Genomic DNA, 14609 nt, shown 5'->3' on the forward strand with positions numbered 1-14609 from the left:
AGGTACACATCACATAAAGGCTGTTAGGTCTAGGTACACATCGCCCAGGGACTGATATGTCTAGGTACACATCACCCAGGGACTGATGTCTAGGTACACAATCACACCGGGACTGATATGTCTAGTTACACATCACCCAGGGACTGATATGTCTAGGCACACATCACATAGGGACTGATATCTCTAGGTACACATCACCCAGGGACTGATATGTCTAGATACACATCACCCAGGGACTGATAGGTCTAGGTACACATCACCCAGGGACTGATAGGTCTAGGTACACATCACCCAGGGACTGCTAGGTGTGGCACACATCACCCAGGGACTGCTAGGTGTGGCACACATCACACAGGGACTGATATGTCTAGGCACACATCACCCAGGGACTGAAAGGTCTAGGTACACATCACATAGGGACTGTTAGGTCTAGGTACACATCACCCATGGACTGTTAGGTCTAGGTACACATCACCCAGGGACCGTTAGGTCTAGGCACACATCACCCAGGGACTGATAAGTCTAGGTACACATCACCCAGGGACTGTTAGGTCTAGGCACACATCACCCATGAACTGATATGTCTAGGTACACATCACCCAGGAACTGATATGTCTGGGTACACATCACCCAGGGACTGTTAGGTCTAGGTACACATCACCCATGGACTGATATGTCTAGGTACACATCACCCAGGGACTGCTGGGTGTGACACATCACAGATGACACTCTGATCACTCTGGCTACGTTAGCAGCAGTGTTTGACTCTGAGACTGGAGGGACATGTCTTGGCTGACCTATTCCACCCTCAACTGTCTGTCAGATGAAGGGAATACAGTTCTGGGTTAACTGACATGCCTTCTCTCTGTTTCAGCTCCCACTGAATCCCCGTTGAGACCCAGTCTTGGTGAGTGTTTGGTTTCTAACACACGTTTAAAGCAATCTAATATGGTTATACACAATTTGTTAGTCCTTATTATTGGAGCCTCAACCAAGTTATGTGTGACCTCTAGCTGAGATCCATGGTAACCATGCTGTGCTACGTGATGACTTTGACTCCAACCTTCAGGGAGAACTGGACCCCAGCATCTGGTAGGTAACACATATATATAGGTACCAAATATATACTGTAGGTAACACATATATACTGTAGGTACCAAATATATACTGTAGGTAACACATATATACTGTAGGTAACACATATATACTGTAGGTAACACATATATACTGTAGGTAACACATATATATAGGTAACACATATATACTGTAGGTAACACATATATATAGGTACCACATATATACTGTAGGTACCAAATATATACTGTAGGTACCAAATATATACTGTAGGTAACACATATATACTGTAGGTAACAAATATATACTGTAGGTACCACCAAATATATAGGTACCAGGTAAATAGGTACCAAATATATAGGTACCAGGTAAATAGGTACCAAATATATAGGTACCAGGTATATAGTATTTCACGTGATGTTGGAACAGAATCCAGATGGTGATTGTATTGCTTTACTGCATGAAAACTTTTAACATGCATAAATTATCACTGCCTTCTAATGTACGTCACAAAAAAAGAGAGGTACGTGCCACTACGAAAGGGTTCTGCGGCTGTCCCCATAGGAGAACCCTTTTTGGTTCCACGTAGAACTCTTTTGTGTCCATGAAGAATTATTTTAGGAAAGGGTTTTACATGGAACCCAGCATAATTCTACGTTGAACCATAAGGGTTCTACCTGGAACTGAAAAGGGTTCTTCAAAGGCTTAGAACCGTTCTAGGTTCTAGGTAGCACCTTTTTTCTTTAAGAGCGTACGGTAAATACTGACATTGTCTTTAATTGCATCTGCGGATTTGATCTAAATAAGACCTAACTATCTCCCTCACCTCCACTCAGGTCAGAGAGCAGTAACTGTGAGGTGGGAGAGCAGTGTGGGGTTCTGATCCACGGCAGAGCAGTCACCTTCTGTGAACCCTTCGGAGAGAGAGAGCTGGTAACTATAACTGTACAACCACGTACATACCGCAAACTTTAATGTGTTTACATTAAAGGTTACCTCAACAACAGAATGGTGTGGGAATACCTCAACAACAGAATGGTGTGGGCATACCCCAACAACAGAATGGTGTGGGCATACCTCAACAACAGAATGGTGTGGGCATACCCCAACAACAGAATGGTGTGGGCATACCTCAACAACAGAATGGTGTGGGCTTACCTCAACAACAGAATGGTGTAGGCATACTTCAACAACAGAATGGTGTGGGCTTACCTCAACAACAGAATGGTGTGGGCTTACCTCAACAACAGAATGGTGTGGGCATACCCCAACAACAGAATGGTGTGGGCATACCTCAACAACAGAATGGTGTGGGCTTACCTCAACAACAGAATGGTGTGGGCTTACCTCAACAACAGAATGGTGTGGGCATACCTCAACAACAGAATGGTGTGGGCATACCTCAACAACATAATGGTGTGGGCTTACCTCAACAACAGAATGGTGTGGGCATACCTCAACAACAGAATGGTGTGGGCTTACCTCAACAACAGAATGATGTGGGCATACCTCAACAACAGAATGGTGTGGGCATACCTCAACAACAGAATGGTGTGGGCTTACCTCAACAACAGAATGGTGTGGGCTTACCTCAACAACAGAATGGTGTGGGCATACCTCAACAACAGAATAGTGTGGGCATACCTCAACAACATAATGGTGTGGGCTTACCTCAACAACAGAATGGTGTGGGCATACCTCAACAACAGAATGGTGTGGGCTTACCTCAACAACAGAATGATGTGGGCATACCTCAACAACAGAATGGTGTGGGCATACCTCAACAACAGAATGGTGTAGGCATACTTCAACAACAGAATGGTGTGGGCTTACCTAAACAACAGAATGGTGTGGGCTTACCTCAACAACAGAATGGTGTGGGCATACCCCAACAACAGAATGGTGTGGGCATACCTCAACAACAGAATGGTGTGGGCTTACCTCAACAACAGAATGGTGTGGGCTTACCTCAACAACAGAATGGTGTGGGCATACCTCAACAACAGAATGGTGTGGGCATACCTCAACAACAGAATGGTGTGGGCTTACCTCAACAACAGAATGGTGTGGGCTTACCTCAACAACAGAATGGTGTGGGCTTACCTCAACAACAGAATGATGTGGGCATACCTCAACAACAGAATGGTGTGGGCATACCTCAACAACAGAATGGTGTGGGCATACCTCAACAACAGAATGATGTGGGCATACCTCAACAACAGAATGATGTGGGCTTACCTCAACAACAGAATGGTGTGGGCATACCCCAACAACAGAATGGTGTGGGCTTACCTCAACAACAGAATGGTGTGGGCTTACCTCAACAACAGAATGGTGTGGGCTTACCCCAACAACAGAATGGTGTGGGCATACCTCAACAACAGAATGGTGTGGGCTTACCTCAACAACAGAATGGTGTGGGCATACCTCAACAACAGAATGGTGTGGGCTTACCTCAACAACAGAATGATGTGGGCATACCTCAACAACAGAATGGTGTGGGCATACCTCAACAACAGAATGGTGTGGGCTTACCTCAACAACAGAATGGTGTGGGCTTACCTCAACAACAGAGTGGTGTGGGCATACCTCAACAACAGAATGGTGTGGGCATACCTCAACAACAGAATGGTGTGGGCTTACCTCAACAACAGAATGGTGTGGGCATGCCTCAACAACAGAATGGTGTGGGCTTACCCCAACAACAGAATGGTGTGGGCTTACCTCAACAACAGAATGGTGTGGGCATACCTCAACAACAGAATGGTGTGGGCTTACCTCAACAACAGAATGGTGTGGGCTTACCTCAACAACAGAGTGGTGTGGGCGTATACCGATAATAAAACATATTCATGAGAGTAGAGCGCTGATTGGACAGCTCAGCATTACATCACACTCTCAGGAAATAGCAAGCATTTTTTAAATGGTCTGTTTAACATGCTAGTTGGAGTGTTTTTTTAATGCCTGAACATACACGACAACAATGCTTGATCCACAACCCCTGAAGAACCATTAACCATGCAGTAGATATATTTATAATATTTTTTTATTTTATTTAACCTTTATTTAACTCTGCAAATGAGTTAAGAACAAATTCTTATTTATAATGACAGCCTACCGGGGAACAATGGGTTAACTGCCTTGTTCAGGGGCAGAATTTGTACTTTGTCAGTTCAGAGATTTGATCTAGCAACCATTTCGGTTCCTTGCCCAACGCTCTAACCACTAGGCTACCTGCCGCCCATCCACTCTAACCGCTAGGCTACCCTGCCACCCCTCCACTCTAACCACTAGGCTACCTGCCACCCCATCACTCTAACCGCTAGGCTACCTGCCGCCCCTCCACTCTAACCGCTAGGCTACCTGCCGCCCCTCCACTCTAACCACTAGGCTACCTGCCGCCCCTCCACTCTAACCACTAGGCTACCTGCCGCCCCTCCACTCTAACCACTAGGCTACCTGCCGCCCCTCCACTCTAACCACTAGGCTACCTGCCGCCCCTCCACTCTAACCACTAGGCTACCTGCCGCCCCTCCACTCTAACCACTAGGCTACCTGCCGCCCCTCCACTCTAACCACTAGGCTACCTGCCCCCTCCACTCTAACCGCTAGGCTACCTGCCGCCCTCCACTCTAACCGCTAGGCTACCTGCCGCCCCTCCACTCTAACCGCTAGGCTACCTGCCCCCCTCCACTCTAACCGCTAGGCTACCTGCCGCCCCTCCACTCTAACCGCTAGGCTACCTGCCGCCCCTCCACTCTAACCGCTAGGCTACCTACCGCCCCTCCACTCTAACCGCTAGGCTACCTGCCGCCCCTCCACTCTAACCACTAGGCTACCTGCCGCCCCTCCACTCTAACCGCTAGGCTACCTGCCGCCCCTCTACTCTAACCGCTAGGCTACCTGCCGCCCCTCCACTCTAACCACCAGACTACCTGCCGCCCCTCCACCCTAACCACTAGACTACCTGCCGCACAAAATGATACCTTAAACACACACTTTTGCCCTTGTCCAACAAGTATGGTCAATATCAAGTTAATGTGCTATTTCACAGCGACCAGCTGTTTAGTGTATGTTGATTTCATTGACTCTCTGTTATAAGAAGCGTTACTGTCTGTCTGTCAGTCTTCCAAGCTTTTGATGCAGCTGCACTAGTTCAGTCGAGAGAAATACAAGCAAACACAGACGAACACACGTTTCAAAACACATTCAGACAATGATCTGTACCCCTTCTCCTTCTAGATCAGCGTTCCGCTCAACACCAGCACAGCCTCCGTCCTGCAGTTTGCTCTCGGTGAGTACTATTTTACAGCTTACTTAGCACTCCTTGTCTTGGGCAAATATGGGACATGTTGTACCACACATCATGCTGGCTAGAGTTCCGTACTGATGGGTTGTATTGACAGTTGTGCTTGTTCTTCACTGGTTGCCCGTTTCTTGTGGCAACAAGTCACAGATCTTGCTGCTGTGACGTCACATTGTGGTATTTCACCCAGTAGATATGGGAGTTTATCAAAATTGGGTTTGTTTTCAAATTCTTTGTGGGTCTGTGTAATCTGAGGGAAATATGTGTCTCTAATATGGTCATACATTGGGCATGAGGTTAGGAAGTACAGCTCAGTTTCCACCTCATTTTTTGGGCAGTGAGCACATAGCCTGTCTTCTCTTGAGAACCAGATCTGCCTACGGCGGCCTTTCTCAATAGCAAGGCTATGCTCCCTGAGTCTGTGTTCTGCCACTGTGTACTCTCTGTTAGGGCCAAATAGCATTCTAGTTTGCTCTGTTTTTTTGTTAATTCTTTCCAATGTGTCAAGTAATTATCTTTTTGTTTTCTCATGATTTGGTTGGGTCTAATTGTATTGCTGTTCTGGGGCTCTGTGGGCTCTGTTTGTGTTTGTGAACAGAGCCCGAGAACCAGCTTGCTTAGGGGACTCTTCCCCAGGTTCATCTCTCTGTAGGTGATGGCTTTGTTTTGGAAGGTTTGGGAATCACTTCCTTTTAGGTGGTTATAGAATGTAAAGGCTCTTTTCTGGATTTTGATCATTAGCGGGTATCGGCCTAAATCTGCTCTGCATGCGTTATTTGGTGTTCTACGTTGTACACAAGGATATTTTTGCAGAATTCTGTATATCAGAGTCTCAATTTGATGTTTGTCTCATTTTGTGAATTCTTGGTTGGTGAGCAGACCCCAGACCTCACAATCATGAAGGGCAATGATTTCTATAACTGATTCTAACTGTATCCAAATCCTAATTGAAATGAGACTTTTGATGGCAAAGAAGGCCCTTCTTGCCTTGTCTCAGACCGTTCACAGATTTCTGGAAGTTACCTGTGGTGCTGATGTTTAGGCCAAGGTATGTATAGTTTTTTGTGTGCTCAAGTGCAACGGTGTCTAGATGGAATTTGTATTTGTGGTCCTGGCGACTCAACTTTTTTTGGAACACCATTATTTTGGTCTTACTGAGATTTACTGTCAGGGCCCAGGTCTGGCAGAATCTGTGCAGAATATCTAAGGGCTGATGTAGGCCCTACTTGGTTGGGGACAGAGGCATGGTACCGTCAGCAAACAGTAGACATTTGACTTCAGATTCTAGTAGGGTGAGGCCGGGTGCTGCAGACTGTTCTAGTGCCCTCGCCAATTCGTTGATGTATATGTTTAAGAAGGTGGGGCTTAAGCTGCATCCTTGTCTCACCCCACAGCACTGTGGGAAGAAATGTGTTTTTTGCCCATTTTAACCGTCCACTTGTTGTTTGTGTAGATGGATTTTATAATGTCGTATGTTTTTCCCCCGACACCACTTTACATCAATTTGTGTAGCAGACCCTCATGCCAAATTGAGTCGAAGGCTTTTTGAAATCAGCAAAGCATGAGAAGACTTTGCCTTTGTTTTGGTTTGTTTGGTTGTCAGTGTGCAGGGTGAACACGTGGTCTGTCCTACGGTAATTTGGTTAAAAGACAACTTGACATTTGCTCAGTACGTTGTTTTCACTGGGGAAATGTACGAGTCTGCTGTTAAAGAAAACGCAGAAGATTTTCCCTAGGTTGCTGTTGACGCATATCCCCCGGTAGTTATTGGGGTCAAATTTGTCTCCACTTTTGTGGATTGGGATGATCAGTCCTTGGTGCCAAATATTGGGGAAGATGCCAGAGCTAAGGATGATGTTAAAAATATTTTTTGTATAGCCAATTGGAATTTGTTGTCTGTATATTTGATCATTTCATTGAGGATACCATACTCCCTCTCTCTCCTCCACCCCCTCCATGCCTCCCTCCCTGCCTCCCTCTCTCCCTCTCCTCCACTCCCTCCCTGCCTCCCTCTATCTCTCCCTCTCTCCTCCACTCCCTCCCTGCCTCCCTCTCTCCCTCCCTCTCTCTCTCCCTCTCTCCCTCTCCTCCACTCCCTCCCTGCCTCCCTCTCTCCCTCTCTCCCTCTCTCCCTCTCCTCCACCCCCTCCCTGCCTCCCTCTCTCCCTCTCCTCCTCTTCTTCCCTGCCTCCCTTCCCTCTCTCCCTCCCTCCCTGTCTCTCTCACTCCCTCTCTCCTACACCCCCTCCCTGCCTCCCTCCCTATCTCTCTCCCTCCCTCCCTCTCTCCTCCACCCCTCCCTGCCTCCCCCTGCCTCCCCCTCTCCCTCCCTCTCTCTCTCTCTCTCTCCCTTTCGCTCTCTCCTCCACCCCCTCCCCTGCCTCCCTCTCTCTCTCCCTCTCTCCCTCTCCTCCACCCCCCTCCCTGCCTCCCTCCCTGCCTCCCCCTCTCCCTCCCTCTCTCTCTCTCCCTTTCGCTCTCTCCTCCACCCCCTCCCTGCCTCCCTCCCTGCCTCCCCCTCTCCCTCCCTCTCTCTCTCTCCCTTTCGCTCTCTCCTTCACCCCCTCCCTGCCTCCCTCCCTGCCTCCCTCTCTCTCTCCCTCTCTCTCTCCCTCTCCTCCACCCCCTCCCTGGACTCCCTCCCTGCCTCCCTCTCTCCCTCTCCTCCACTCTCTCCCTCCCTATCTCTCTCCCTCCATGCCTCCCTGCCTCCCTCTCTCCCTCCCTCTCTCTCTCCCTCTCCTCCACCCCCTCCCTGGACTCCTCCCTGCCTCCCTCTCTCCCTCTCCTCCACCCCCTCCCTGGACTCCCTCCCTGCCTCCCTCTCTCCCACTCCATCCCTGCCTCCCTTCCCTCTCTCCCTCCCTATCTCCCTCCCTCCCTCTCTCCTCCACCCCTCCCTGCCTCCCCCTCTCCCTCCCTCTCGCTCTCTCTCCCCTTTCGCTCTCTCCTCCACCCCCTCCCTGCCTCCCTCTCTCTCTCCCTCTCTCCCTCTCTCCCTCTCCTCCACCCCCTCCCTGCCTCCCTCCCTGCCTCCCCCTCTCCCTCCCTCTCTCTCTCTCCCTTTCGCTCTCTCCTCCACCCCCTCCCTGCCTCCCTCCCTGTCTCTCTCCCTCCCTCTCTCCTCCACCCCCTCCCTGCCTCCCTCTCTCCCTCTCATCCACTCCCTCCCCTGCCTCCCTCTCTCGCTCCCTCTCTCCCTCTCCTCCACCCCCTCCTGGACTCCCTCCCTGCCTCGCTCTCTCCCTCTCCTCCACTCCCTCCCTGCCTCCCTATCTCTCTCCCTCCCTCTCTCCTCCACCCCCTCCCTGGACTCCCTCCCTATCTCTCTCTCTCTCCCTCTCTCCTCCACTCCCTCCCTCCCTGCCTCCCTCTCTCCCTCCCTCCCTCCCTCTCTCTCTCCCTCTCTTTCTCTCTCTCCTCCACCCCCTCCCTGCCTCCCTCTCTCCCTCTCTCCCTCTCCTCCAATCCCTCCCTGCCTCCCTCTCTCTCTCCCTCTCTCCTCCACTCCCTCCCTGCCTCCCTCTCTCTCTCCTTCTCTCCTCCACTCCCTCCCTGCCTCCCTCTCTCTCTCCCTCTCTCCCTCTCCTCCACCACCTCCCTGCCTCCCTCTCTCCCTCTCCTCCACTCCCCCCCTGCCTACCTCTCTCTCTCCTATCATGGCAATGAATGATTTAGTAGGACCTGGAAAACCACCCAACAGCCCGTGGCAGATAGTTTTTAGACACATTGTATTTTCATGTCCATCACACATCTGTGATGCAGAACAGGCTGCAGTGTACTCCCTCCCTTTCTCTCTTTCTTTCTTTCTTTCTTTCTTTCTTTCTCTCTCTCTTTCTTCCTTTCTTTCTCTTTCTTTCTTTCTTTCTCTCTCTCTTTCTTCCTTTCTTTCTCTTTCTTTCTTCTTTCTTTCTTTCCCTCCCTCCCTCCCTCCCTCCCTCCCTCCCTCCTCCCTCCCTCCCTCCCTCCCTCCTTCATTCGCTCCGTCCGTCCGTCTGTCCCTCTCTCTCTCTCTCTCTCTCTCTCTCTCTCTCTCTCTCATTCTCATTTATGTATTTATCTCCCTCTCAATCATCTCAAACACACAGAGAAATAAACCAGTGTGTGTGCATGGCCCTGTTTGTACTCATAAATATGAAAGGACACAGTGCTGTGTATGCAGGAGGTTAGGCCCTGTGGAGAATGGGAGAGGTGGGGGGTTAGCCCGCTCTCTCCATTAGTGAACTCTGATCTCTAACATCTTACCCCCTCTATCCTCTCTCCCCAATGAGCTAAGAGGGGTGCACTCTAGCACCTCTATCCCTCCACCACTCCCTTCTCCACTCTCCCTTTAAAGTAGGGCCTTCACAGCATGCATCAGCAGTCCCGCTCTCTCCTCTCCTCCTCCCCTATTCTCCTCTCGTCTCCTCTCTTCTCCTCTCCTCTCCTCTCCTCCTCCCCTATTCTCCTCTCTTCTCTTCTCCTCTCCTCTCCTCTCCTCTCCTCTCCTCTCCTCTCCTCTCCTCTCCTCTCCCCTCTCCTCCTCTCTTCTCCCCTTTTCTCCTCTCCTCTCCTCTTCTCTTCTCCTCTCTTCTCCTCTCTTCCCCTCTTCTCCTCTCTTCTTCTCTCCCCTCTTGTCCCCACTTCTCCTCTCCCCTCTTCTCCTCTCCTCTCTTCTCCTCTCGTTTCCTCTCCCCTCTCCTCCTTTTCTCTCCCCACTTCTCCTCTCTCTATCCGCATGTCTGCCTGGACAGCCGACTGCTAAGCAGATCATTTATACCGTGACACTCTTTAGACGATAATTTCTACATGGCTGGGAGGGAGGGAGGTGAGGGAAAGAGAGAGGGAGAGAGGGAGGGAGGGAGGTGAGGGAAAGAGAGAGGGAGAGAGGGAGGGAGGGAGGGAGGTGAGGGAGGGAAGTGAGGGAAAGAGAGAGGGAGAGAGGGAGGGAGGTGAGGAAAGAGAGAGGGAGGGAGGGAGGGAGGGAGGTGAGGAGGGAGGTGAGGAGGAGGAGGTGAGGGAGAGGGGAGGTGAGGGAGGGAGGGAGGTGAGGGAGGGAGGAGGTGAGGGAGGAGGTGAGGGGAGGGAGGGAGGTGAGGGAGGGGAGGTGAGGGGAGGGAGGGAGGAGGTGAGGGAGGGAGGGAGGTGAGGGGAGGGAGGTGAGGGAAAGAGAGAGGGAGAGAGGGAGGGTTTCAACAATGCTGGGCCTGGTCATGGGGGAGAAAGGAAGGATGAGTCTCTGGGGGAAATTGAATTGATGCAGAAACAGCCAACGTGTTATTTTGCATTCTGCCTGATCGCAACCCCTCCCTCCCTCCCTCTCTAATGCTCAGGATGGTGTTAATACACAGAGTCCACTCATGAAGTATCACTGTGCTAACTGTCCTCCCCTCCCTCCCTCCCTCCCTCCCTCTCTAATGCTCAGGATGGTGTTAATACACAGAGTCCACTCATGAAGTATCACTGTGCTAACTGTCCCTCCCTCCCTCCCTCCCGCTCTAATGCTCAGGATGGTGTTAATACACAGAGTCCACTCATGAAGTATCACTGTGCTAACTATCCTCCCTCCCTCCCTCCCTCTCTAATGCTCAGGATGGTGTTAATACACAGAGTCCACTCATGAAGTATCACTGTGCTAACTATCCTCCCCTCCCTCCCTCCCTCCCTCCCTCCCTCCCTCCCTCTCTCCCTCCCTCCCTCTCTAATGCTCAGGATGGTGTTAATACACAGAGTCCACTCATGAAGTATCACTGTGCTATCTATCCTCCCTCCCTCCCTCCCTCCCTCCCTCTCTAATGCTCAGGATGGTGTTAATACACAGAGTCCACTCCTGAAGTATCACTGTGCTAACTATCCTCCCCTCCCTCCCTCCCTCCCTCCCTCCCTCCCTCCCTCTCTAATGCTCAGGATGGTGTTAATACACAGAGTCCACTCATGAAGTATCACTGTGCTAACTATACTCCCCTCCCTCCCTCCCTCTCTAATGCTCAGGATGGTGTTAATACACAGAGTCCACTCATGAAGTTTCACTGTGCTAACTATCCTCCCCTCCCTCCCTCCCTCCCTCCCTCCCTCTCTAATGCTCAGGATGGTGTTAATACACAGAGTCCACTCATGAAGTATCACTGTGCTAACTATCCTCCCTCCCTTCCTCCCTCCCTCCCTCTCTAATGCTCAGGATGGTGTTAATACACAGAGTCCACTCATGAAGTATCACTGTGCTATCTATCCTCCCCTCCCTCACTCCCTCCCTCCCTCCCTCCCTCTCTAATGCTCAGGATGGTGTTAATACACAGAGTATCACTGTGCTAACTATCCTCCCCCTCCCTCCCTCCCTCCCTCCCTCCCTCCCTCCCTCCCTACTCTCTCTCTCTCTGTTAATGTGTGTGTGTGTGTGTCTCTCTCTAGGTTCAGGCTCCTGTCGGTTCAGTTACTCCGACCCCAGCATCATCGTGTCGTTCAGTCTAAACAAGAATAACGGCTCAGATGACTGGATCACCCTGGAGAAGATCCGGTCTCTCTCTCTCTTCCATCATCCCTTTCTCTCTCCCTCCCTCCATCCATACCTATTGACATTGACATCTGTCTCCCCTTCCTCTCTCTGTCTCTCTCTCTCTGTCTCTCTCTTTCTCTCTCTCTGTCTCCCCTTCCTCGCTCTCTCTCTCTCTCTCTCTCGCTCTCTCTTGTTTTCTCTCTCTCTTGTTTTCTCTCTCGGTCTCTTCTCTCTCTCTCTTTCTCTTGCTTTCTCTCTCTCTCTTTCTCTTGTTTTCTCTCTCTCTTGATCTCTTCTTCCCTCTCTCTCTCGCTCTCTCTTTCTCTTGTTTTCTCTCTCGGTCTCTTCTTCCCTCTCTCTCTCTCTCTTGCTTTCTCTCTCTCTCTTTCTCTTGTTTTCTCTCTCTCTCTTGATCTCTTCTTCCCTCTCTCTCACTCTCTCCTTTTCTCTCTACATCCTGCCCTCCTCACACAGACATCCATCTCTCTCTCTCCACCTTCCCCTCCACCTCTTCATACCACCCCCCTCTCTCTCTTCACCTCCTCCTCCCCCCCTCTCCATTCTTAACTCCCAAGTTGAGACATAACTTGATGATAATGTCTGGTCATTAACTCCCAAGTTGAGACATAACTTGATGATAATGTCTGGTCATTAACTCCCAAGTTGAGACATAACTTGATGATAATGTCTGGTCATTAACTCCCAAGTTGAGACATAACTTGATGATAATGTCTGGTCATTAACTCCCAAGTTGAGACATAACTTGATGATAATGTCTGGTCATTAACTCCCAAGTTGAGACATAACTTGATGATAATGTCTGGTCATTAACTCCCAGCTCCATGTTTATTTCATGTTCTGCTTTAGTATAAAAACACAAAGAAACAACTCCCCAGCAACCAACACACACTTACTCTTACACCCCCCCCCCCCCCCCCCCCCACAGAGCTCCTACTAACAGCAGTACGGTAGTCCATCTCCTACCCCTGCCGGTGCGCTCCAAGAGGGATGGGGTGCGTGTACGGTGGTCCCAGGAGGCCCCCCGGGGGCCCGAGGGCTATGAGTCGTGCTGGGGCCTGGATAACATACTGCTGGTCAACGCTGCTCACAGACCCCCCCTGATGGAGGATAACCTGGACCCCCCCGACACAGCCAACTGGCTCTTCTTCCCTGGAGCCACCGTTAAGGTACCGTATTCTTCTTCTTCCTCTTCTTCCTCTTCCTCTTCTTCAGGGTTTAATGGCAGTTTGCAAACCAGGTTTTTAGGTGAGTTTACTGCCAAGGTAATCACATTACCCTCATCAAGCTTACTGCATTGTCGGAACTAGAAGCACGAGCATTTCGCTACACTCGCATTAACATCTGCTAACCATGTGTATGTGACAAATACATTTGATTTGATTTTGATTTTGATTTAAACAAGGGTCAGGAGTTTTTACCACAGAAAAAAACGTATGCTTTGTGACCTTGTTATATTCTATACTGTAATCATCTGTACAGTAACAGGGTTTAACCCTGGTATATTATATACTGTTGTCATCTCTACAGTAACAGAGTTTAACCCTGTTATATTATATACTGTTATCATCTCTACAGTAACAGAGTTTAACCCTGTTAAAATGTATCCTGTTTTAATTCAATGTATCCGACACATGACTTCGTTCTTTCCCAGCATGCCTGTCAGTCAGAGGGCAACGCCCTGTATTTCCATGGCAACAACGAGGAGGGTGTGGGCCACTCCTTCGCCTCCACCCGAGACATCGACCTCCACCGAGAGGAGGGGCGGAGCTACTGGGAGGAGGACTTTGAAAGCACGCCCAACAAGTGAGTCATAATGATGTCGCCATCATTAATTACCTGTTACTTTTATTTCTGATTCTCATCCGTATTGTTTTTAAACTGCATTGTTGGTTAGGGGCTCGTAAGTCAGCATTTCACTGTAAGGTCTGCACCTGTAGTATTCGGCATTTCACTGTAAGGTCTACTACCCCTGTTGTATTCTGCATTTCACTGTAAGGTCTACACCTGTAGTTTTCTGCATTTCACTGTAAGGTCTACACCTGTAGTTTTCGGCATTTCACTGTAAGGTCTACACCTGTAGTATTCGGCATTTTACTGTAAGGTCTACTACCCCTGTAGTATTCGGCATTTTACTGTAAGGTCTACTACCCCTGTTGTATTCGGCATTTCACTGTAAGGTCTACTACACCTGTAGTATTCTGCATTTCACTGTAAGGTCTACACCTGTAGTATTCGGCATTTCACTGTAAGGTCTACTACCCCTGTGGTGCGTCCATATGTATTCACCCCCTTTTCTATAAAGCCCATAAATAAGATCTGGTGCCACCAATTACCTTCAGAGGTCTCATAATTAGTTAAATAAAGTCCACCCGTGTGCCATCTAAGTGTCACATGATCTCAGTATATATATACCTGTTCTGAAAGGTCCCAGAGTCTGCAACACCACTAAGCAAGGGGCACCACCAAGCAAGTGGCACCATGAAGACCAAGGAGCTCTCCAAACAGGTCAGGGACAAAGTTGTGGAGAAGTACAGATCAGGGTTGGATTATAAAAAAATATCAGAAACTTTGAACATCCCACGGAAGAACACTAAATCCATTGTAAAAAAATGAAATAATAAGGCACCACAACAAACCTGCCAAGAGAGAGGGCTGCCCCCCAAAAACTCACAAACCAGGAAAGGAGGGCATTAATCAGAGAGGCAAAAAAGAGACCAAAGATAACCCTGAAGGAGC

General features: G+C 49.6%; 1 protein-coding gene across 1 annotated transcript in view; it reads left to right on the forward strand.

Moving 5' to 3' along the window:
• The window catches only part of LOC115120311 (reelin-like), a 427502-nt gene that overhangs the window by 243290 nt on the left and 169603 nt on the right, over window positions 1-14609 (forward strand). Inside the window, exons 5-11 of the mRNA XM_065022290.1 lie at window positions 875-907; window positions 1014-1092; window positions 1911-2007; window positions 5317-5368; window positions 11768-11873; window positions 12799-13039; window positions 13525-13676. Of these exons, the coding sequence (XP_064878362.1) occupies window positions 875-907; window positions 1014-1092; window positions 1911-2007; window positions 5317-5368; window positions 11768-11873; window positions 12799-13039; window positions 13525-13676 (760 nt within the window). The remainder of the gene's footprint in view (window positions 1-874; window positions 908-1013; window positions 1093-1910; window positions 2008-5316; window positions 5369-11767; window positions 11874-12798; window positions 13040-13524; window positions 13677-14609) is intronic.

Source organism: Oncorhynchus nerka, linkage group LG9a, assembly GCF_034236695.1.
Source record: "Oncorhynchus nerka isolate Pitt River linkage group LG9a, Oner_Uvic_2.0, whole genome shotgun sequence".
NCBI classification, from domain to species: domain Eukaryota; kingdom Metazoa; phylum Chordata; class Actinopteri; order Salmoniformes; family Salmonidae; genus Oncorhynchus; species Oncorhynchus nerka.